Source organism: Crocodylus siamensis, chromosome 3 (genome assembly GCF_052110815.1).
Source record: "Crocodylus siamensis isolate JL-2025a chromosome 3, ASM5211081v1, whole genome shotgun sequence".
In the NCBI taxonomy this organism is placed as follows: Eukaryota; Metazoa; Chordata; order Crocodylia; family Crocodylidae; genus Crocodylus; species Crocodylus siamensis.
The window spans coordinates 45,539,899-45,564,789 of NC_143397.1; the positions used below are offsets into that span (position 1 = coordinate 45,539,899).

At 40.7% G+C, this 24,891-nt stretch overlaps 1 protein-coding gene across 1 annotated transcript in view; it reads left to right on the top strand.

The window, feature by feature from the left end:
* The window catches only part of ADGRV1 (adhesion G protein-coupled receptor V1), a 479,769-nt gene that overhangs the window by 209,535 nt on the left and 245,343 nt on the right, over nucleotides 1-24,891 (top strand). The window contains exons 74-81 of the mRNA XM_090037635.1: nucleotides 1,334-2,181; nucleotides 4,841-4,958; nucleotides 5,772-5,943; nucleotides 10,434-10,676; nucleotides 19,122-19,529; nucleotides 21,607-21,791; nucleotides 23,285-23,534; nucleotides 23,733-23,872. Of these exons, the coding sequence (XP_089893761.1) occupies nucleotides 1,334-2,181; nucleotides 4,841-4,958; nucleotides 5,772-5,943; nucleotides 10,434-10,676; nucleotides 19,122-19,529; nucleotides 21,607-21,791; nucleotides 23,285-23,534; nucleotides 23,733-23,872 (2,364 nt within the window). The remainder of the gene's footprint in view (nucleotides 1-1,333; nucleotides 2,182-4,840; nucleotides 4,959-5,771; nucleotides 5,944-10,433; nucleotides 10,677-19,121; nucleotides 19,530-21,606; nucleotides 21,792-23,284; nucleotides 23,535-23,732; nucleotides 23,873-24,891) is intronic.

Below are 24,891 nucleotides of genomic sequence, written 5' to 3' on the forward strand. Positions count from 1 at the left end.
CACAAGGTGCGTGTAGATGAAACAGGGACCCTAAATTGAAGCGGTGGGTTTTTAAAAACACTGCTTCAATTTAGGGCTGATTAAACCCCCGTGTTGTGCACACACCCAATTTACCTGCCTCTCCGGCGATGGGGAGGGGAGGGTGAGCTGCTGGCGGGCAGAGCAGTCCCTAGGCTTGTGGGGGAGGGGGACTGGTGTTACCTTCCATGGCAGTGGTGGCCCCCCTAGGCGTCACCTGCCCACAGGCACCCGGCTCAGGCTGTCCGCAGGGGCACTAAAGCTGAGAAGCACCAAACCTCCACGTAGCACAGGCAGGCAGGCTCCAGGGGAGTGGCGGGGGTGGAGATCAGGCTCACGGCTTTTCTTGGGTGGAGCCTGCCTTCCCAGGCTGCTGCCAGGCTGCCTTCAGTGCTTCCTGCAGAGCTGTGGAGCTGCATGGAGCCCAGTGCTTCACTTTGCTCTATGGCTGTGGGGTCAGCAAACTCTGAGGAGTTTTAGTTTGCTGCACCCCTCGTCATTTAAGGCACATTATGCCGCTCAGTTTCCTACAGCAGCTGGAATTAATATGTAATATGCCACTGAGGCATGCAAACACCAACACTGTTAAAGTGGTGCAAACACATGCCCCTTGTTTAGTCTACACATGGCCACAGCTCACAGGATTGGTAGCTGCTGTCTAGATCTCTGTTGACTTGGCATCCAGGCCTGAAGAGTGTCTGTAAGTGCTGCTTAATAAGGTGCAACAAAGGCATAGTTGACAAGTTTTAAGTCTGACCCAGACAGAAGTCAGTACTAATTAAAATAACTATTTTAACTAGTAATATTTGAAAGGTTTTGCAGTAAATATCTGAGCTCCTCGCTGGGTTTTCCTCTATTGATATACTTACATAAAATTCACAGAACTCTCATTTTTCTTTACATTTGCTAATTAAGCTAGTCTAAGGCTGTCTTTGTGTGCATATGTGCCTTACCCTGCAGGAGTCTCACCAAGAAAGCATGATGTTTTGCACAAAAAATACCTCTATCTTTTGCCCCATCTCCTGTCTCAACATTTGTTTCTTTTTTGCCTCAGCTTGTAATCTAGACTAAATGACTAGTGCCAGGGCACTCTACAGAAAACTTCTTTTTCTTCCACCATCATACTGTCATTATCATGTCCTCTCAGATTCTTACTTCTCCAAGTACCTTGGATATTCTCAGTATGATAGCATTTTTCATCCAACTTTTATAGCCATAAATGATTTCCCAGGATTCAGTACAGTGCAAGATCAGACGATCATTTGTGTGATGGAGACTAGGTTCCTCTATTCAATGTTGTTGTTTTTGTCTTTAGATGGGGATTCACTGTAGCTGAAATTGAGCCAATGGGTGTCTTCCAGTTTTCCTCTAACTCAAGATATCTTTCTGTTGAAGAAGATACACAGGCGATCAAATTACATATTCAAAGACTGTTTGGTTTTCAAAGCAACCTAACAAAAGTGACTTACCAAACTACTGCAGGAAGTGCCAAACCTCTTGAAGACTTTGTACCTGTTCCAAGTGGAGAAGTTGTATTTGGACGTTTTCAGGCAGAGGCTGTATTTGAAATAATGGTCATTGATGATACAATTTCAGAGAATGATGAGGACTTTTTTGTAAATTTGACTTCAGTGGAAGCTTTGGACATTCAGCAATTTCATCATAATTGGAAGCCCCGTTTAAATCCAGATTTTAGTGTTGCAACAATTACTATATTGGCTAATGATATTGTTCAAGGAATCCTCAGTTTGGGGCCAGGGGTTATTTATACTGAAGAAGACACAAACAACAGTACACCTAATACAGTGATACTTCACATCAGAAGGACCCAGGGGCTTGCTGGGGATATCAAAGTAACTGTTAAAACCTTTGGAGAAAAAACTGCACATAGTGGGATAGATACATTTCCTTATGATCATGTCTTTGGAAAGTCAAATCTTACATGGGCAACTGAAGGAATAGACTTTGAAGAGCAGACTGTGGATTTGACGTTGCTAGATGGAGAAGGAGAAAGCAAAGTGTCCATCAGAATTCTTGATGATGATGAGCCTGAAGGGCAGGAATTCTTCTATGTTTTCCTTTCTAACCCTCAAGGTGGAGCTCAGATTGTAGAAGGAAAGGATGAATATGGGTTTTCTGCATTTGCAACAATAATTATCAAAGGTAGTATTGTTTCCAGAGGTTCAATAAATAAAAAGTAATTTAACATAGAATCATTTGGCCAACTTGAAGTTCCTCCAGAAATTTAAATGTTAATGTTGGAATTTCTTTGGGTGGCTGGCTCCCAAATTTCAGCATTTGCAGACAGGTGGAGCAAATCCTTATGCCTGAGCACTGCTAGCCCCACTTCATCTCATTCCTCATGGTAATGTGCTATCTTCCAGAAGTCAAACTCCATCATGTGTTGCCTGTACCCTTTCCTTGTGTGTGTGTTTAATTTGACCCATCAGCAGGTTCTGGTTTAAATTGCGTATACCATGCCTGCAGAATTGAGAAGGGGACTTTGCCTTTTTCTATTGGCCCAATCTCTTCCCTAGTGGCTTCTGCAAGGTATAAACAAAAGTAGAATCTGTCCTACCTGTATTCCCCACTTCTGCACATCACAGTTCTAGGTCTCCCTGCTTTGGTTCCTCCTCTGTCTTTGGACATACAGGCTGTGATGATTATTGTGGATTAAATTAGACAGCTGGCTAATGGCATGGGCATGGGAAGGCATTTGTTCCCATGGTAAGAATTTCCTGGAAATTGTGAGTGCTAGAAAAATAAGGGCATTCAGGTATTCTAACTCCTCAGCTGGAGAGATACACAGATGCCTCAAAGGTGAACTCTCCATCCAAATGCAACTGAAGGGCTGCTCCTTGAGTCCCCCCATAGTTAGGGGAGCCTGATGATTGACAGCCTGCCCTGTCCCTGGCCAGGGAAAGGGGCAGACTGTCAATGAGCAGTTGCCAGCTACTCAAAAGCAGCAGCTGCCAAGGATAGTCCCCCCTGCCCTACCATGCACGGATGGCAGGGGGAGGAGAACTTCTCTTTTCACTTTCTCTTCCCCCCTCACCCCCTGGATATTCTCCAGGCCCCTTGACCAGTCTTGCAGAGTCCTGGGACTTTGAAACAGACGTTAGAAGCTGAGCTGCTCTTTGAACAACACCAGCTCTCCCCAGTACTGTTCAGCTGGTAATGGGACGTCATACTGCCATTTGGACAGCACTAGTACTTCCTGCTCCTGTTCAGCAGATGACAAGCAGCCAAGCCCCTATTTAAACCAGGGGTGGGCAAAATGTGACAGGTGGGCTGGATGTGGCCCGCTAGACCATTTTATCCAGCCTGCAGGGCCCCTAAAAGTTTAGAAAATTAATATTTATGTGCCCTTGGCTGCCTGTCATGCAGCCCTCGATGGCTTTCCAAAACTCAGTAAGTGGCCCTCTGCCTGAAATAATTACCTGCCCCTGCCTTAGATGGATTGGGTTGTAAATGCAGCAACCCAAAAAGGCATGGAAGCACTAGCTGTAGGGTAGTGATTCAGGGTGGAAGCGCTAGCTGTTTTCTACTGCAAGCTGCTTGAATGGCTGTACATTTGCATTTTGTGCCAGAAAAAGCCTGCCTGCAGCCTAGGTATTTTTTCCTTTCACTGACTTCATCCTAATATAATAAGTTGAAACCAGAGCACTGATTTCCTTTTTCTAACTAACTGTCACAACCTTTTTCCATATAGTTTCTGTATATGCATTTTTAGGACAAGTTTTTATCGGCATTTTAAAAATATTTTTTAAACTCCTAATGGTTGGCCCCATTCTGGAAATTTAATCCAGATAGTTACTTTTAATAATGCTAAATGGGCATCAGGTACTAGAGCCAAATTCTCTTTAGGGAAGTATATGTGACTACCAGAATTACCCATCCAAGAACAGACTGTTAAAATGTGTGTGTAACTATGTACATACTAAATTAGATTGATCTAACTGGCCAGGTGTGCAGATGTTTAGAGGGCTAAAATGACTTTAGAAGTGGTGCACCTGATCTAAATTTAGCTCATCTCAGGAGGTGAATTAACTTTAGGCTGACTTGGTTCACTTGATCTAAAATGGGTTAACCTGATCTAGTCAATGCCTGTGTATGTTCACAGCACAGCTCTGAGGCTGAGAAAGGACAGCCATTTGCTCCAGCTCTGGGACTGTGCTGTTCCTATGCACTCCCACCCTGGCCATGCTGTTTTCAGCCCCCCAACTGCCTGCCTAGATGGGGCAGCCTCCTGCTTGGACGTACCAACCACTGACCCCTTGATGCACTACCCTGCTCCTTCTGGCCATCCAGTCTTTCCCTATTCCTGAGTTACTTAACTCAGGCTGCCTTTGCTGCTTCCACCACTGGTGACCACCTACCTGCATGTGCTGCTTCTGATTTAGGTTTACATGGTTTAAAGCAAGCCATCTAAACCTACACTGGGTTCTTGGAGTGTTTATTCACATCCTAGAGCTACATATAAAAATTGCTGTTTGTATACCAGACACCTGACCAGAAACCCCTGTTGAAAAGATTTCTTTACCATTAAAAGGAAATCTTCAAAATGTATATTTAAGACATATATACATTTATATTTAATTACATATTAGCTTCCAGAATTTTTATTTTGTTAAGGCTTTGAAGAAAACTTCTGTGGGTGCAGCCTTCACAGCCTTTGAAAATTTGGCTGTTTGGTTGGTTAATATCCTGTCTCCTTCATGTGGTTTTCATTTTGAAGCAGTATTTTCTGCATTAAAAAATTACAGCTCATTCTCCACTTCATTTTTTTCTTAACCTTTTTGATTAATGGTTTCTCGCACAGGAAATGATCTTCAAAATGGCATTTTGGGATTCAGCCCGGAGGTACAAAGTGGCCTTGTGCTTGATGAAGATTCTGAAAGCAGAGAGGTGCAGCTCATTGTCACAAGGCAACCAAACAGGTGCAGGCAACGGCTGATACAAGTGCTGTCCCCACATGCTGTAATGTGCTGTGTTGAAATCAAGGATGCTGCTGTTAGCAGAAGAGGTTATCATGGAATTTTATAATAAATCTTGCTTCATAAATGTAAAGTGTGGTTAAGTCAGGCAGTGTACCAGTACTAAACAGAAAATGGAGAATTCAATCTTTCCCTAACTTAGATGAGATGAAAATTAATTTCCTTTGTATTTATGAACACTTACAGTTAATTGCTTACCTTTCTCAAAGTATATCTAAAATGTCTAATTTCCTTTATACAGTAGGTGTAAGCATTAAGAAGTATATTTAATGAGATGAATGTGTCAGTATATATTTATGGATTTCCATACATTTTGTGAATGCAAGTTTTATATTATACAGATGTGTGTGTACACACTGACAAAAGCACCCAAAAAGAGACTAGGTGATTTTTCAACTTTTAGGAAAGCCAGTTTTTGCTCCCAAATGCTTAAGTACTAACTTTTGAACAATGAGAAATCCCATATGCTTTAGTTAAGCCTGGGTTTGTATAATTTGCTAAATCCAGCAGGTTCCCAGCGACTGAGTGATTTGGTCCTGCCTTCTCTGACTCTTATTAATGTAGTCAGTTTTAGAGGCAGTAATCTTCAGAAGAAGAAATATTTTTCACTTGTTGTAAGCATTTTATTTTCCATTTTGTTTCCCAGTTTAGGTTATGGTTTTTAGCGCAAAAAAGAAATGTTTCTGGGTAATTGAGTTTTGCCGAAACAGTAGGTGTCACCTTCAGCACATTTATACTAGTTTGCTTTGTTCATAGGGCCTTCGAAGATGTGAAGATTTTCTGGCGTGTGACCTTTAATAAAACAACTGTTGTCCTTATGAAGGATGAAGTAAACCTGGCAAATGAACTGGTAGCTGTGGTAGGGACAACCACTTGCATTACAGGTCAAACTACATGCAGTATCTCCATTAAAATAAAGCCCGATAATGTGAGTAGTCGTTATAAAGTGATTTGGTTTTGCATGATGATTTACAGAGTTAAAAATGGTTCCTGGTATGAAATTTAATACTGAGACTTTTTGCAAACTCCTATTTACTTAATTGAGAGTTTTAATCATAGTTGTGATTAGGTCACTACTTTTCTAGTGCTAAGAATTTCACAGAAAAGAGTTGCATGGGGTGGGAAGCTGAGGCAGTGCATCTGGACTCATCCTACAGTGGGAGTTTCTGATCTGGGCAGATGTCTTGGTAACCTGCATCTCTTCAGTGACTAGAGAGGATTGGCACCCAGGCAGGGTCCCCACAGGACTCCCTGAAAGCTCACTGCTGGGAAGGTTATCAGGGAGCCAGGTGCTCTCTCCCTTCCCTCTACATTGGAGAGGTGAAGGAAGAGCAGAGGACAGTGAGATACTAGGTGACTGCCTTTACAAAACAAGGTGCACATTATATTTTGGGGTGTGTTGTATGAAAAAAAATACAGCAGGTTGCCATCATTTCAGTGAAATCTGTATTCATTAAGATGAGCTATTCCACATTGTAGCCAGGGTTACCAACTGAAAATGTATAGACTCTCCAGGCTGAAAGTGTCTGTCTATAAATGCCATAAAAACCTTTGTAGTCCATAAGAACATGAAGCAAAAGTAGCTCCACAAAAGCAGGGTTGATTAAAGCTCCATGCTCAGAAAAGAAGCTGTGCAGCTCTCTGCAGTGTTGTAGCACAGACAGGGCACAGCAGCACCACCTGGTGTCTGAGCCAGAGCACAGCCTCCAGAAGGTAGCTCTTCTCAGGGCTTTGTGGCTCCTTCCCTAACCCCCAGGCATATGCTGGTGCTGCCTTCCATTTGCCTGTAATGCTGCTAGGTGGCAGGCACTGGTCCTTCTTTGGCTGTGTGTGCTGGGACTGGAGGAGTGGGGCTGGTGGGGGTATGCTGGTGGAGCTGCATTGTGCAGGGTGCAGTCAGGAGTACCAGCATGTGGGGGTAATTAAGGGACTTCTGGGGTGGGGGGCAGTACAGTGTAAAACCATTGCTGTAGGTAAGTTGGGTTGCCAATCCAAGAATTATTTTTTAAATATTTTTTTACTGCTAATCCACACTTTTTTTACTGCCAACTAGTCTTTTTATTATGGTTTGAACCCAGCTCTTATCCATGGTCTGGTAGAAGGGTTACATCTGTATTATGTAAAAGCATGCCCATGAAAAAAAAGTTTGGTTGTCAGTAAAATGTTTGCAGATTGTCAAAATTTCTTTAAAAAAAAATTGTCTTGGGTTGGCAACCCTGATTGCAACTGGGATGCACCAAAACACTTTGCATATGGTTTTGCAGACTCATAGAAAATAACAATGGAGGGACCATGGGAGGTTTAGTCAATGACCCTTTCCTTACAGTAGTATGTCACCTGAGTAATTCCATCTAGTTATGTAGAACATATAGGCATGTTTCTACCATGTATGTTAAAGTAAAGCACGTATGTGTGTTCTTTCTTGAAATAGAGTCTAATACAAATTTTAACCTTGGTAACAAAGGCTACTGCATTACATTGGAATCTTTAAACTTGGTTGGTCTAAAACATTAGTTCAAGTGTTGAAGCATAGCAGTAATCCTTATATATTAATCAACAAGAAAGTATAGTTTAGAAAACTATTCATAACATCCTCCCTTTAAAATGCTGATAAAAAGAAGTATAATAAGAAAAACCATTCCTTATGGTTTTATGTTTAGCTTCTACATGTTAACTTCATTAGAGATTAATACGAATATAATACTGGTGCAGTGGCAGAGTGATTTAAGATATCTCTGCAGATACAGAGGTATTATCTGGAGCCTCACTCTAGGCTTGTTCTGAAAGTTGCCCCTCCCTCCCTACACCCTTCCAGCGCTAGTCATCTTAGCTGTACTGAAGTACCTCATCATTCAGACCTGGAAAGTCCAAGTGGCCAAATGTGACTCTGACGTATTGCTCCCTTGAGTATTGGGGGCTACAGAAACTGGTGCACATTAATTGTGCTAACTCAATGCATGGTTAGGTTCAAGAAAGAATGTTGATTTTTTTTTTTAGATTGTTACTTTCAAGAACTAACAGGGATTAATGTCCTGCACCCTGTGCTGTTCAATATGTTTATTAATCATTTAATAAACAACTTCTTAAGCAAACTTTCTGGCAACATGAAATTGGGGAGGATTGTAAACACACTGGAAGACAGGAGAGGAATTCAGAAAGATCTTGACAGATTGGAAAGCTGGGCTGGAGCAAACAAAATTAAGTTCAATGCTGACGAATGCAAGGTGGTACATCTTAGAAAAAAGAACTAAAAATACAGATAGAAAATTGGTGACAGCTGGCTGGTTGGCAGCATTACAGAAAAGGATCTTGGAGTCTTGGTGGATCACAAACTTAATATGAGTCTGCAGTGTAATGCAGTCACATGAAAGGCAAATGGGGTTTGAGGCTGTAACAATAGAAGCATTAGGTGCAAGACGCACAATGATGGTATCTCTATACTGGTTAGGCCTCATTTAATGTACTTTGTACAGTTTGGGGCTCCACATATTAAAAAAAAAAACCATAGAGATGTCAGAGAGGGTCCAGAGGTGGATGACCAAAATGATAAAGAGCTTGAAAGGCAAGCCATAGTGGGAGAGGTCGAAGGCAATAAGCATGTTCAACACATGGAAAAGCTGCTTAAGAATAGATGTTTTAAATATCTGAAGGGCTGTCATAAAAATGAGGGAGAATATCTTTTCTCTCTAGCTGCAGAGAACAGGACGTAGACTAATGGCTTGAAGTTGCAGCCAATAGGCTTATAGTGGATATTAGCAAACAGTTCTTTGTGGTTAGATCAATGAGGCAGTAGAATAGACTGTCTATGGGAGTTGTGGAGTTTCTATCACTGGAGGCGTTGAAGAAGAGTTTGGATAAGCTTTAGCCAGACACCATCTAAGAGTAGCTATCCTTGTGTTATACTATGGGTATTTCCCATGCTTCTGGGCTTTGCTGGTTGCTACATGGGGCTGAAAAGAAATCCCCCCTCCCCTTGTTGCTACAAATGTCAGGGGGAGGGAGGGAGGGGTGGTTGTCTTGCTCAAAAGCATTGGGTGTTGACTGCAGCTAAGGCTGGAGATTTTCACTGGGATGTGCCAGTGCTCTTGCTGGATTAAGCCCTTGGGGTTTTTGGCTTGAGGGTCAGACTGATTGCCCTATTTGTGGTCAGGAAGGAATTTTACCTTATGGCCAGATTGGTATAGGCTGTGTGGGTTTTTGACTTCCTCTGTAATGGGGTGGTGGTGGGGGAGGGAGGGAGGGATGCCCTCCTCCTCAGATTTCTCAAGTGTATAGTGTAAGTGTAATAGTGCTAACAGCAGAGGGACACTGGCTACCATTGTCCCCCTGCTCTACCAGTGGCAGGTTAGGGTGCTTGTGCATTATGGCTGTGTGGCTGGGTTGCCTTTGTCATTTTAGTAATAGATTAGAAGAAGGATTTAATTGGGATGGTTTAGATTCGGGTGGGCAAAACGGCCAATCCGGCCAGCAGCCGGACTGTGTTTCCCAGCAGCCCCCTGCCTGCATGGCTTTCCCGCACAGATGTGGCTGAGAAACTGGCCCCAGCCATTCGCAGGGGCGGTTGGGGAATGGAGTCCACTGCCGACCGTATCCTGCCCACGGGCCGGTCTTTGCCTGTCGCTGGTTTAGACAGAGATGGTCCTGCCTCAGGCAAGAGGTTGGACTAGATGACCACTGGTGATCCCTTCTAAGTGTACTTGTCTCTGATTCTATGAATTTGTGCGTGGCAGGGCCTAGTTATTTACAGTTCAACGTCAGCTTAACTGCCTGAGATGGCTAACTATTAGATCCTGTTTTCCTGGTGAAATAAACCCCCCAAAATTCCCAAAACTAGATTTAAAAAATAAATCTACTGAGATAAAATAAGCTCTATAATCTTCAGTGCTTGTATTTTTCCTGATCCTAAAAAGGAGTTTTTGACCCTTGTTAAGGATCTTAATGCATGCACATTTTCCAGGGGCAGTAGGAAGTAGCTTATACTTTTATACACGTTTTTGCTAGTGTAAAAAGGGAATTGGAGGACAAAATCTACACAAGATCTATACTTTGTACATGGAATTAATTTGAAAATTTGGCCCCAAAGGCTCACTTTTATGGCTTGGCATGCACTGATTGTTATACGTTTAAGGTATAAGAGGATGATAAGGTTTCTTTACAATTTATGAAATATTTATCTTCCTTTCACCATTATTCCTTTTAGGATAGTACTTCATCCTCTTTTGATGTGAATGACGAATCACTCTGATAACTGTTAACACAAGGAATTTACTGTGGAAACAGAATAATAATTTTCTAACCCCCTCCCCCCCCAAAAACAAAAACCAAACAAACAAAATAAAAGGAATATATTCTTTAGCACATGCTTCTCTTAGTATTGCTGGACATAACACTGATATGGAAATATTTATTTATTTACAGGTACCTGAATTTGAAACTTATTTTTTTGTTGAGCTGTATGAAGTAAGCTCAGGAGCAGCATTGAACAACAGTGCCAGATTTGCTTACATAACTGTCCCAGAAAGTGATTCTCCTCGTGGCCTGATATATTTTGCTGTGGGGTCTCGTCTGGCTGTAGCTCATAAAAAAACCACTTTAGTCAGTTTGCAGGTGGTCAGAGATTCTAGCACAGCACTCACCATCTCAGTGAGCTACAGGACACAGGTAAGACTAATGAATTATTTTACGTGCTATATCTTCATTATTCTCTAAAGCAGGATTTTTCAACCTGTGGGTCATGACCCGAATGTTGGTTGCAAGAATATATGAAAGAGTTGTGAACAAGCTTTAAAAATGGATTAACAAACTTTAAAAATGGATTCTCCTTTGAAGTAGAAAAACATGGGAAATCATAGGCAGCTTGAGGCCCCCCGTGCCGCATACACCCCGCCCCCCCAGGAGCTGGGGTCAGGATTGAGGTGCGCAGGCAGGGTCAGGGGACTGTTTTTTATTTAAACTATTTACTGGGTTGGGACTGTCCATCAATGTTTACAAATGGGTCCTGGTACAAAAAAGGTTGAGAACCACTGTTCTAAAGCATATGCTAGTGTACTTAGCATTAGATTACTTTTTTGAGGAGATGTTCAAGTTATTCACTTACTATAACGGTCATTACTTCCATTCTAGTCTAGCATCTTTTCCATTACAAAAATGATTTCATTTTGATCACATCATCAAAGTGATTATGTGCAAGGGGTCTTCAGTGACCTCAAGGAGTAATCCTGAAGCATTAGCTGATTTACTAGATTAGGTTTTTGCTGAAACTCTCCCTTTAAGAAACCCTTCAGCCTTCTCCCTTTAAAATCAGGGTTCCATCACATCAGCATTTATACCTAACCAACTGCATTGCCTTATTTCCTACCTCTAATTATGCCCAAAGAATATTTAGGAAAAAAATACTTTCATCAGTATCTTGGGGACTGTCAAAGCCTTGAAATATTGACTTAAAAATACCCTTTTTATTTAGAGTTGGAAAAGAGAAGGGTATAAGATATTTAGGTTAGCACTTGAGCTTCAGGTATGCAGTGATCATTGAGGAATTCTGCTACTGAAGCATTATGTTTTGGCAAATGAACATTCATTTCTGTATTTCAGAAATAGAGTTCTGGAAGGGGCCTCAGGCTACCAAATCCAATCCCCTGCATTTTCAGGCAACAGTTCATCCAACTCACTATCGCCACAACCACATTATAAAAACTAAATCAGCACTCCATAGATAAAAAAAACCAAAACAGACTGGGGGATAAAAGCACCACCATTGCCTTGCTTGACACATGTTCGTAGGATCTTAGGAAAAGGATTGTGGCTGACACAATACAAGAATACTCCTTTGCTATTTCCAGTCCTTGCCAGTCTGATCCAAGGAAAAACTTCTTTTCAAACCCACATCTGGTAATCTCCTTGACTGTTGAGCAGAAGAGCCAAAACACTTATTCTAGGTACCTGGCCAGTTTCAAAATAGTGGCAGAAGCAGCAGTGTACCTCAGTCCCTTAAACTGTGGCCAAGTTGCAGTGATTTAGAGGAAGGTGAGGAGAAGAAAAAAATCAGAGCTGATAAAGTATTAATGCAGAAAAATTCTTCCTAGCAACTGCATGTGACCAGCAGAACCCCTGAAATATAGTATTATCAGATACCTTCCACACAAAGATAATGTTACCTCTCAACCCCTTACAAGTAGATTGCAAATACTTGAGTCTATGTATCTTATGAACTAATTACTTATCTGAGAAGCCCTCATCTTATCATTCTATCCTATCATTTCCTGAATTGCATCTTAATACAAAGTTGTGTGTTCTATTCTTTAGTAGTGCATGTGCATTGTTTAACTAGTCGTGATGTATCTCCATATTTCCATGAATTTGTTATCCAGTAGCTGGTTCCCATGTTCTAGCCAGGTTGTATGGTGGCAAGTTTTCAGATTTTTGCTAGGAAAAATATAGTAGTCCCACTGTCAGGAATCTGGTAAATGTAGAAGGAATGGCTATAGGCATTTTCAACATGTACAGAGTATCATAAAGTTTAGGTCAATAAGGCTGAGTACAGATGGTCAAAAAGCCCAAGGTTAAATCAGTTCAGTTGCTGAAGGTTAGTTTAAACTGCAGAGTTTAAACTGAGAAACAACTGGACAGACACTCACTTTTGATTCAGAAAATGCAGCTACATACATGCATTGGCTCAGGTCAGAAGCTGGGGGGCACTAGAGTATGACATGTAGCTAGCACAGGCTATTTGTTCACTTCCTCTTTATGCTGCCCCCGAGGTCTCTGGGATTTGCAGCAGGTCTCTGCAGGGTTGCTCATCACTTCCCCTTCTTGCCTCCTGGTGCCTCTGGGATTTGTATTCCACAGTCACAGCCAGCACTAAGTTTTTAGCAGGGCAGGGTAGCTCTACACTTGTGGAAAGGGAAGTTTAACCTCCCTCCATGGCCCCAGACCCCAGCAAGGGTTTGCTTGGGGGGCAGCCCCTGCCTCCCCATCTCCTCCTCCCCCCACAACCCTTTTCTGCTGGAGCAGACAGCATAGCTGAGTCCAGGGCTGGAAAGCATGCTGGCATGCTGGGGGACTGTGTTTTAATATCTGCCAGGAAGGGGTCTTGGACAAAAGTTTCATAAACTGGTTTGACTCAAATCTGTTAAGTCTGAGTCAGTGAGGATCTAGTCAGGGAACTTCTGGAGGAACTGAATGTATTTAAATCAGCTGGTCCGGACAATCTCCACCCCAGAGTGCTGAGGGAATTAGCTGAGGTCATTGCGGGACCCCTGGTGCAGCTTTATAAGCACTCATGGCTCTCTGGTGTGGTGCCAGAGGACTAGAAGAGGGCCAACGTGGTTCCCATCTTCAAAAAGGGTAAGAAGGAAGACCTGGGAAACTATAGGGCAGTTAGTTTTACCTCGATCCTGGGTAAGCTTTTTGAGAGAATTATTCTGGCATGTGCCCAAGAGGGGCCAGCAGGGGATATTATGCTTAGGGGCAACCAACATGGGTTCATTAGAGGCAGGTCCTGTCAGACCAACCTGATGGCCTTCTATGACCAGGTCACCAAATCCTTAGACACAGGGGTAGCAGTGGACACAGTCTTTCTGGACTTTCGGAAGGCCTTCGACACTGTCTCTCATCCTGTTCTCATTAAGAAACTGAGGGACTGTGGTGTCAACATGTGCACAGTCAAGTGGGTCACTAACTGGCTGGAGGATTGCACCCAGAGAGTGGTGGTAGATGGGTAATTTTCGACTTGGAAGGATGTGGACAGTGGGTTTCTGCAGGGCTCGGTCCTCGGGCCCGCACTGTTCAACATCTTCATCAGTAACTTGGAGGAGGGGGTAAAAAGCACCCTGTTCAAATTTGCTGATGACACTAAGATGTGGGGGGATGTGGGCATGCTAGAAGGAAGGAATAGGCTACAATTGGACCTAGACAGGTTACAAGGGTGGGCGGATGAGAATAGGATGGGTTTCAATGCTGACAAGTGCAAGGTGCTGCACCTGGGGAGGAAGAACCAGCAGCATACCTACAGGCTGGGGAACTCCCTTCTTGTCAGCGCAGAGGCAGAAAAGGATCTTGGAGTCATCATTGAAGCCAAGATGAACATGGGCTGGCAGTGTGGGGATGCAGTCAGGAAGGCCAACCGCACCTTGTCATGCATCCACAGATGCATTTCAAGTAGGTCCAAGGAGGCGATACTCCCCCTCTATGCAGCACTGGTCAGGCCGCAGCTGGAGTACTGTATCCAGTTCTGGGCACTGCACTTCAAGAGGGATGTGGACAACATGGAGAGGGTCCAGAGGAGGGCCACTTGCATGATCAGAGGGCAGCAGGGCAGGCCCTACAAGGAAAGGCTACGGGACCTGAACCTGGTCAGCCTCCAGAAGAGAAGGCTGAGAGGGGATCTAGTGGCCTGTTACAAACTAGTCAGAGGGGACCAGCAGGCACTGGGGGAGTCCCTGTTTCCCCAAGCACTACCAGCAGTGACCAGGAATAATGGTCACAAGTTGGCAGAGGGTAAATTTCAGATTAGGCATCAGGAGGCACTACTTCACTGTCAGTGCGACTAGGATCTGGAACCGACTTCCAAGCAAAGTGGTGCTGGCTCCTACCTCGGGGGTCTTTAAGACAAGACTAGACAATCACATTGCTGGGGTCGTTTGATGCCAGTACTCTTTCCTGCCATGGCAGGGGGTCTGACTTGATGATCTGCTCAGGTCCCTGCTGACCCTACCAGCTATGATACTACATTCAACTGGGTTTATCTTAAACCGGTTTCAGCCATGTGCACTGAACTTGTGTTCTGTTACAGGTTTAAACCTGATTACTTAAACCTGTTTATGTGCAGGGACAATGAAGAGTTTGGCCTCCTTTCCACAGTTTCTTTGAATTTCCTTTGCTCACTGTTGTTAATTTTTGTCCCCACTTATTTCTCTCATCCCTATTGATTTTGGGAATCCAGCTGGAAAGGATAAAAATCAGGTTTGCTCATAATGAGCAAAGATGGTGATTTTGTTGAAAGACAAGTCTTTACTGATGAGCAATTACAAGGATTTTCAATAATCTGCTGAGAAAAATTAAAAATGTTACTGCTGCCCACTAAGTATATTCCTTTAGTCAGTGCAAATAGCATTCCGAATGAATCTACCATTTGACATTAAAAAGGATTTCTTTTCTACTGCAGAGACAGAGAAGATTTGCCTGAAGGAAGCTTTAAGTTGTTATTGATATATAATGCTGAAGCTGTTTTTATTGTAAATTTGAATAGTAACTCAGCATTTAGTTTCTGTATATGCATGGCTCTGGATGTGTATGTATTTGGGGCAAAAAAGGAAAGCAGTGAAGAATGAAACAGTATTTCCATACACCAGGAAGACTGTAATACCTTAAGAGGAAATGAAGATATTTAGTGCACCTACAGAAATCCCACGTGGTTTGTCTTCCATTTCTATTGTGTAATGTTTGTCCTTCTAAAGGTATTGAAAGACTGGTTTTATGGTTACATCACTGGACTTGAACTGACAATCATGGCTTAGTTCCTGGTTCGAGCATGGGCTTCTTGTGTAACACTGAGCAACCTCCTTGTGTCAGTTTGTGATCTGTAAAATGTGATATTAAGTATTATTACCTCCTTTCAGGTACAGTACAAAGCTCCTTGGTGTAAAGTTGTCGGCGAGAAACTCAGACGCTGCTGGGTTGAACACATTAGAAAATAATTTATTTTTATTATTGTGACATCTGACAGGGCAGGAGTAGGGCTCCAGTCTAATACCGTCACTATATGATGCTACAAAAATAAATCCAAGTTAAAAAAGAAAAAATCATATTTAGAGCTGGTTGAAACTTGGCATTTATGTTTAATGGGAATATTTTAAATACATTTTATGCTGAATTGCCATGGAAAACAAATATTTGGCAGTCTTCTTCAAAACAGGAGTTCTGAAAAATGTGCTTAACATTTTTGTTGAAATTACTTGAATTTCACTTTATATGAATTTTATTTAAAAATTTGTTTTAATTCTGTATTTTAACATTACTAAATGAATAGTAGTATATAACATTACATGTCCTAAAATAGCATTTATTGCTACATGCCATTGAATTTTGTAAAAATAATTATAATATTCATATAAGTGTGTGTGTATAATTATGTAAGCATCAATAGATCTGTTAACATTTAATAATAAGAGATATATGATTGATTTAGCCATATGGAAACTCATAGGCCTAGCCAGTAGCCTTTATTTAAGATATCTGATCATTAAACACTTTTTCCCCCCTAAAAAGAAATCAAAGAAAGGTTGCTCTGGACTTGCTGGATGCAGTAGTTTTGTGGAGTATTGTTTATTGGACTAAAATATACGTGAAGGAGAGCAGCTTGGGAGAGAAACAGAATAATGAAACGGAGACTGGTACAACCACTGCTGCATGGCCTATTGAGAAGTTCATACTAGGTTTTTGATTAAGGGTTGTGCCTGAAGAAACCGTAGGGATTTAGGGATGGAAATTCCTCCAGTGGTTTGATTCTTCCTCTGTTCAAGGAGGCAGAATTTTATACTTCTAAATAAATAAAATTGCATTAAAAATACTCACGTTTGTTAGCAATTTCTCCTCCTAGCTGTAATAACCTACAAAGCTCTGGTCAAGAGGAGATATCATAAAATACATTTCAAAACACATTCTTTCTTTTTTTTGGAAAGAAAATCGGCAATTATCTTGTTCTTTTTTCTGTGGCAAATGATAAAATCAGTCCAATTTCAGGGAGAAAAAAAAAAAGTTGTAGCTTTCCAGGCACAATTCAGGGTACTCTTTCAACCTTTAAGATCCTAGAGTTTGGAACCTATGCATCTGAAGGACCACCTCCCCCTTAAATCCCACTGTGATCTCTGAAGTCAGCTGAGAGCAGCCTTCTGAAAGTACCATCAATATGCCAAGTCTATGTAGAGAAAATGCTATGGGTTATTCTCAGTAGTCAGTCCTAGGCTCTGGAACTCCCTTGCACTTGAGGGCTGAGTTTGGACATTTTTCAGGAGCGCTGTAAATCCTTTGTTTGGGTAAATGGTTAACAAATGATGCTAGTCTGAGATACTGTTTAGGGGGTCTCTTTCATGTTGATATTTTAGTTCCTTTGTAAGTTGTTTTGTTTTCTTGTGCTCGGTACAGTGTGTCAAAAAGCCCAAGGCCGAATCAATTTAATCTTTTCAATTTAGTCTGAGAAGATTGAATTGCATGGATTGAACCACAAAGCAGGTGAACAGACATTCATTTTTGTTACCAGAAATGCTGCCACATGCCTGCAGTGGCCCAGGCCAGAAGCCAGAGAACACTAGAGTGTGTGTCCCTGTTTGGGCCAAGGCTAACCTATCCACGCTGCAGTGGTGGGGGGTGGTATGTGGGGGAGGTGGAAAGCATCCTAGGATGCTGGGGAACTGTAAGTTTAACTTAAATCTGGAGGGGATCTGGGACAGAAGTTCAATAAACTGATTTAACCTAAATTAGTTCAGTCTGATGCTACATCCATTCCGGCATATGTTAAACTAGGTTCGGCCATTTTGAAAGCAGTTTATGTGCACTGAACTTCTGTTTTGTTACAGATTTGAACTGGTTTTTGATCACATATACACATTTATGTGTAATTGCTGTCCCTAGCCTTGCTTTCCTCCTGTTTTATAAGTTTTATAGAACTATTTTTTAAAACAATTTTATGAGTTATTCCATTCTCTTATTATAAAGCGATCCTAGCCTTTGCTGGGAAGGGTGGTATATAGAATGAATGAACTAACTTAAGTAGCATTTTCATGCCTCATTGTTTTAATGAAGATTGAGTAACCAGCTCTATGCCTACTACTGCCTTCCTAACCATAAACAATGCTATCCCTGTGGAAATTCTGTAATGAAAAGACTGAGGACCTTGGGCAATATGGGGTGCTTCCTCTTCCCTCTCCCCAACCTCCAACATGCACTTTTTGTGCACCATAAAGAACTTTTTAACAAGGAGCAAGGAACCATGTGTAAGACTGGTAGATCCAAGGCAATACATATGCTGGGTGAGGTGGTGAGTGAGTCCAGGTTTTGCCTTGTCAACCCCATTTGCTTAAGCATGTTAATGGCCATAGCAGCTATTTCTGGCTTTCAGGTCAGGTCTACACAGCTTCTTGATGAATCTGATACTGGTAACAAAATATAAGCCTTGCTCATTCACTCTCACGCCATCCATGTCTGAATGTGACAATTTGGTTGAGCAGGTGTTTTAAGAAGGGTGCTGATCATATTTTTCCATGTTGCCTTCAGGCTTGTCAAAGACAGAGTGCTGGAGAGTAGTACTAGGGCCCATCATGTATGCTGCCCAGTTGATGGGCTTGTATTTTCAAGAAGGAGGAATATACATGTGGGGCTTATTGCTTAGTGTCAGTCCCAGGCCCAGCAAGGAACCTGTGTAATCACGGTCTCAAAATATCTGTATGTAAAATTTTCTTGCAAACTAGCTATTTCTTCACTTAACATTCGTATTCTTTGTTTGAATTCTAGTGGCTTCTCATACATTTTTTTAGAATTCATCTTATTTTGCATACCTGCAGGTTAATTTTTTTTTGTTTTTTACTTATTTACAATGACTGTCTCTGTCTTCAGTTGATGGCTCTCCTCCTTAAGCTACTAAATATGGTCAAGAGCTCTTGAAGTTGCGTGGAATTTCTGGTGTGTGGAGGATGTAGAATTAGTCTTGCTTTCTTTGACATATTGCTTAAGGTCCTGTAATACCTAAATCCATGAATCCCTCTGAGAGAGATCAGGGAGGGTTGGATCCAATATGCATAGCCTTCAACTTTTCACTTTTCTGTTTAATAGTTAAGTTTTACAGGAGAGAGAGAGAGAGAATTTAGCATCTTGTATAAGGAAGTTCCCAGTTTATTATAGTCCATGTTGCATTCTCTTGCCCCATGACCCTTCAATAAAGTGCATATGTAAGGCATATACTCCAGGTTATCACTGAATTTAAAAGTTTACTTTTATGTTTAGAAAAAAAAATGCTTTGTTCATTTAAAGTTCCTTTGTTTAGAGCTGTCCCTTAGTTTTGAGCTGTCTGCATTATCATAAAGTTACTCTGGAATTCTTTGTTTGGTTTTTAAGGAGCTGAAAAGACCTGAAACTTCATATCACACCTTCATATCTCCAGCCATTGCAGGACAGGATTTTATTAGATCTGAAGGCATATTGACATTTGAACCTGGACAGAGAAGTGCTGTGCTGGATATAACACTGACTCCAGAAACAGGATCCTTAAATCCATTTCCTAAATGTTTCCAGGCCATACTTTCTAATCCTACAGGAGGTGCCAGAGTAGATGATACATATGGTATTGCCAACATCACAATTGTTGCAGATTCAGAGTCCCTGTCAGTATGGGGGCTGTTGGACCAGCTGTACCAACCACTTGATGAGACCATTTTGGATAGGGTCCTCCAGAATGTAAAAATCAAAGTAGCCACAGAAACAACAGAAGAGCAACTCACTGCTGTGATGCACATAATAGATAAGGTAAATATTTATATATCCCCTCTGAATTGACTACTGACTTCTATAAGGGTGTAATAACTTTTGGAGTTGTGAACAGATCAAAATGGTAATCAGCAGCTATGACCAGATGAGACAGAGTGCTACAATTCTAAAAATGTTGCTAATGAAAACCTGAGAGGATATCAGAGGCCTGTAAGACATATGCTTGTCTTTAAGCTAATGGTGGTTACTTGCCAAGAATTCAAAACCTATTTAAAAAGGTTAACAGTGTCATAAGAATTATCTTGTACTGAAAAAACCCACATTCTCTTTTGTGCTAAATTTCCGTCTAGTGCAGTAGTGTAAGAGAGCGTATTATTCCTATTTGATTCATGCTGGTTCTAGACTGAGCACTAGTTGATTTGGCCTTTGCGGGCAGCTCTAACCTTCCCTAAGGAAGTGTACATAGTCATAATATACTGTGTCCTAGTCAAGTCTCCAATGCTCCCTTGACTTCTAAACTGTCTCTGGGAGAGGAATCAACATAAACTCTAACCTACAGCTATGCAGTTCTTCTTGCGGTGCTGGATTTTCTTAGTTGATCTGGTCTAGCTGCTTGCCTAGCTCCTTTACACTTTTCCAGTGGCACATGGGATCATTAAGCACCTGAATATTTCATCTCAAGTTCCCAAGTACTGCAAGGATTGATTAAAGGCAACAGTTCATTTCATGTAATGGTGATATTTTGAGACTAGAATGGAAAAGACAAATACTGAAGCAAGGTACGAGAGATGATTTTTTGGAAGAGTTGAAAATGCCACATAAGCTGCTAACAGACATTCATTTAAAGGTGCAATGGGATCTGATCCCTGTTCCCCACAGTCTGGCCTTCTGCCAGGCCACATGTACATAGCAGGACACATTACTTTAGGATCAGGGGTCAGATCCCAGCTGTGTCCTACTTGCAAGCTGAAAGCTGGGTGCCTGACAATCAAATGATTATCTCTAGACTTGAACCCACATTAGGGCTCCAGCTGACCTCTGCAGTCCCAGGAGTCAGCTGACAATCATCATCAGCTAGTAGGGACTATAGTCCTGGAGCCACCTGACTGTCAGCTGATAGGAACCACACCAGGGCCCCTTCAAACAAACCCTGGTGTCCAACCAGCTGATTGTCAGCTGTGAGGACTTCATTTGGGATGGTTGGAGACCCCATTGTGGTACCAACCTTGCCACACATTCAATTTAAGGCATGATGGAAACCAATCACAATAATATTACTCATTTTTTGTGCAGTATTTTTGTGGCTTATTTCCCCTTTTGTAGAGACGTTAATTGCCTGAAAATGTCATTGAGTTAACTATTTAAGAAACAATTAAACTAATCGCATCGGAAGTGTAACATCTGCCAGGGACACTTGTTCTTTAATAGTCAAATCACTGTAATAATGCACATTTTTATGACATCACTGTGACAGTAGCTGTCTCATAGCTTGATGTTAGTGATAGGAGAATGAAAAAAATGAAAACTTTAGAATTAAAATGAGAGGCAATTGAAAATTATACTAAATGTCATTGCAATAAATACCCTGATAAGCAGCATGTGTTTCATATGTTATGCTGGCAAATACAAAATATGCTTGCAGCAAAATTCATTAAATAAAAAGAAAAATGTATTTCATAAACAAATGTGACTGAAAATAAAACAATACGTGAGACATTTTCATAACTGCAAACGGGCTAAAATCACCAACTTTTTATTTAAATTGTGTTTCTAAAAGTGTGAACAAGAAGTAAATGCAATTTCCCTTAGTTTATATGTCAGTTATTACTTAGCTTGAGAAATAATTTTCAGTTTACACCCTGAGACTTACAAAGAGCTTTATGCAGGCCCGTAATTGAGATTTTTGTAGGACTGGGGCAAAAATTAAATATTAAAAAGTTTTACTAATAATAAACTTTGTCTTTCCAAGTTTTGATGACATTTCTCAGTATAAATATAATTAAAGAATTAAGATAAGCATAATGTCAGTGTTGTCAGACATAATTCTCAATTTAAAAAATTAAAGCAATAATTGTTTCTGCTACCTTTTTCATTTTTTTTTCCCCTCCCAACTTAGGTAGCAGCTGAAGGTGAAAAACAGATCCTTGTTGATAAAAACCGAAGTCTGTTCTATGAAATACTCTGTGCTCTTGCTAGCCCAAAGCGTAAGGACACAAGGGGATACAGTCTGCTAGCTGAACTTACTGAGAAGTTTGCCTTTTCCCTCTTGACCAGAATAAAATGTGGATCATCTGGAGAAAAGTAAATTGTTTTTAATTCACAGTATGAGGAAGGAGTGCTAGACAATGTACTGTTGAGATCTTAAGAAAACTGAATTAAAATATATTAGGAGTGTACATTCAGACTTGCCTAGTGATGATGACTTACCAGTTATATTACACAGTTCCTATAGAGATGTACGCCATTCTATGATAGTCTCATAGGCTAGGTACAGATACTTAAAAAAAACGAAGAAAGAATCGATATAAGTCTCACAGTTTTCTGTAAGTGGTGTAGTTTAGATAGGAACAGAACACACATTTACCCTTTGGTGATGGGGGCCAACCAGACTGGGTTCTGCCATTTTTAAACCAGTCTGTGTGCCAAATTTCTGTTCTATTTTGGTTATAGGCCAGTTTCATTTATGTACTATTACTGCAGAATGCTGTTGGTATGATATTGTAAGGGTTGGGATGTGACTAGAAGTCAGAAAATGTAGGGCCTTAATTGGCTTCCACAAGTTCAGTAACAGAACTGGTCCCTAACTGCACTTGTGAAAACAAAAATTGCATACCCATTCAATTAGTCATATGCTAACATATCTGCAGAAGTGAGTAGGACTAAGCCTGCTCTGGGAACCTTAGTTATTAATTAAGTTAGTTTATATACAATTTCCTAAACTAGTGCAATTTCCTAGACTTTGGAATGCTTGACTGCATTTAATAACATTATCTTAACACAATTTTAAGGTGTTATATCCCAGGTGTGTATAAATTCAGGGTTTTTTTTGCAAATGCATGGTCCCTAGTTCTTGAACAAGTCCAATGATTAGCTGCAGAAATAGGCATGTAGAGCATTCATCTGAATACAGTGAATTATACATGTGTAGGTAGTTCCATTTTACAGATTGTCTATCTGTATACAACAGATGAGGCAGGTTTTTTCCCCAGAGATGCATTGTTTTAGAGAGTGTCAGGTGTATCTAATAAGAACTGTGAAATGTCCAGAAAAAACCCCAAACTAAAAAAAAGTTCTGACAGTATTCACTAAAATAAGTATGAACTGAGCCCACAGGCTTGTTCGTAGCTGTATGCAATATGTCCTAGGCCAAAAATGAAAAACACACCAGTTCCCATTTTATCTTTCTTCTATCCTGAGATTCAGTTTTTAACCAAGATGCTGGGATAGTGGCCACAAGGCTCCAATGGTGTTCTGACAAATTTTAATTATAATCAGTCTTGAACAAAACACTGAAGTAAAACAATGACTTCCAGATATTTATAAAGCAGCCCCTTCTGATTTAGTTTACATGGGGACAGCAAAGCCACCTCTCTTACCTGTTTTGGCTTAACCAACTACCAAATATCAAAGTTCTTCTACAAGTCATGCAGACATTAGATCTCTTTTTAAAAACGCTGTTATAAAGGGCTAAAAGTATTAAGTAACATAAATACAGCAGTTACTACTGCACACCTTGTAGTGAAAGGATATATTTCTGTTCCACTTAGAGAACTATTGCTCTTTTGTTTCAATAGAGGTAAAACCATACTTGACAGCTGCCCATATATTGCAATTATGGCCCACCACTGGTACCCTCAGCAAATCAACGGACACAAGTTTGATGGAAAAGAGGGGGATTCTATCCAGGTTCCTGAACGCTTGTTGGAGGTCTCTGCTGCCTCTTCTCCTCCTGGAGATGAGAAGTGTAAATTTGTGCAGTTCACAGAATACAGCAGCCAGCAGTGGTTTGCAACGGGTAATAAAGAACCTGCCCTGAAAAACAAGGTATGGAAATACTACAGCTTCTTGTTAGGATCTGAGCTTGTTTCCAATATTGATTTTTTTTTATTTTATTTTTTTTAAACTTTTAATATTTGGAGCATGTCATAGTATGTTCCAGGAAGTAGATGTACACAATTACATTTATTCACTAACCACCGGATTCTAATGTCAAATGTATCTACATTGTGCTTGCTATTTCAGATTTTTTCACTAAGTTTGAAAGGCCAGAGCTCGCTCCCACTGAAAGATAACAATGAGGTTATCTATCGGATTTATGCTTCGGACAGTCATATTGTCCCACATAAATCTCTCTGTCTCCTTTGGAATCAGGCTGCAGGAAGGTATGTTTTATAAACACTATAGCTTCTAGGTATGCAGAATAAATGTGAGTGTGTTGACTATATTTTTGGCACTTTCCAATATAAAATAATTTTGCTTTTCTGGAATCAGAGCTGCTTTTTGTTAGTCTGTGATACAGGTTTGAACAAGTTTAAATCATCAGTTGTTTTCTGTAGATTGCTCAGCATAACTAGTTGTTAAAATGTTGGGAAAAACTATGACCATTTCATTAGTTATATATATAACTATATATATATCTAATGAAATGGTCATAGTTTTTCCCAACATTTATATATATATTAAAAAATATATATATTTATAAATATATTAAAAAAAAAAAAGTGCTGCATTTCTCCGTACCACAATGAATTACTTTGGAAGGGTCACAGACCGAAATATCTGCATCCCTTCAACTTTCCTCACCCTTCTTTTGGCTCATGGGAAGGTACACTGAGCTGACTGCAGGAGACTGCAAGTTTTCATCTTGCTTTCCTAGCTCATGCTAAGTATCTAGTGCAGAAGTACAGATTAGCTGGTGGTGTTTTTTCTTGTGTGATCAGTTGTACATGCTGCCTTGCATTAGCCTGTGGTTGCTTTGTTTCTTACTCTGTGGCAAATTAAATAACCCATTGTGAGTTGCCAAAGTCTTACTCAGTTTTGATTATCATTTTCATTATAATGGCCAAATTAAACCACTCCATTACTGGATTAAATAATTTCTTTTTTGAAAAGAAGAGGGGCAGCAGGACAATTGAGGCACTTTCTGATTCTGCCTTTTATGCACACTCTCTTTTGGGACACTTTTTCCTTTTCATTATTTTAGAACTTCAGATATGTGTCTAGTTTTATGGAATAGGATACAGGGTCCTCACTGACACTTATGGAGCTACCTGGAGCAACTTGACCCAAGACCAAATAAAACATGAACACTAAATAGGTTTAAAAAGGCACAAATATCAGCATACAATAAACCACTCTCCATGGCCAGGTACAGATATTACGTTTTTACCAGTAGAAGTGA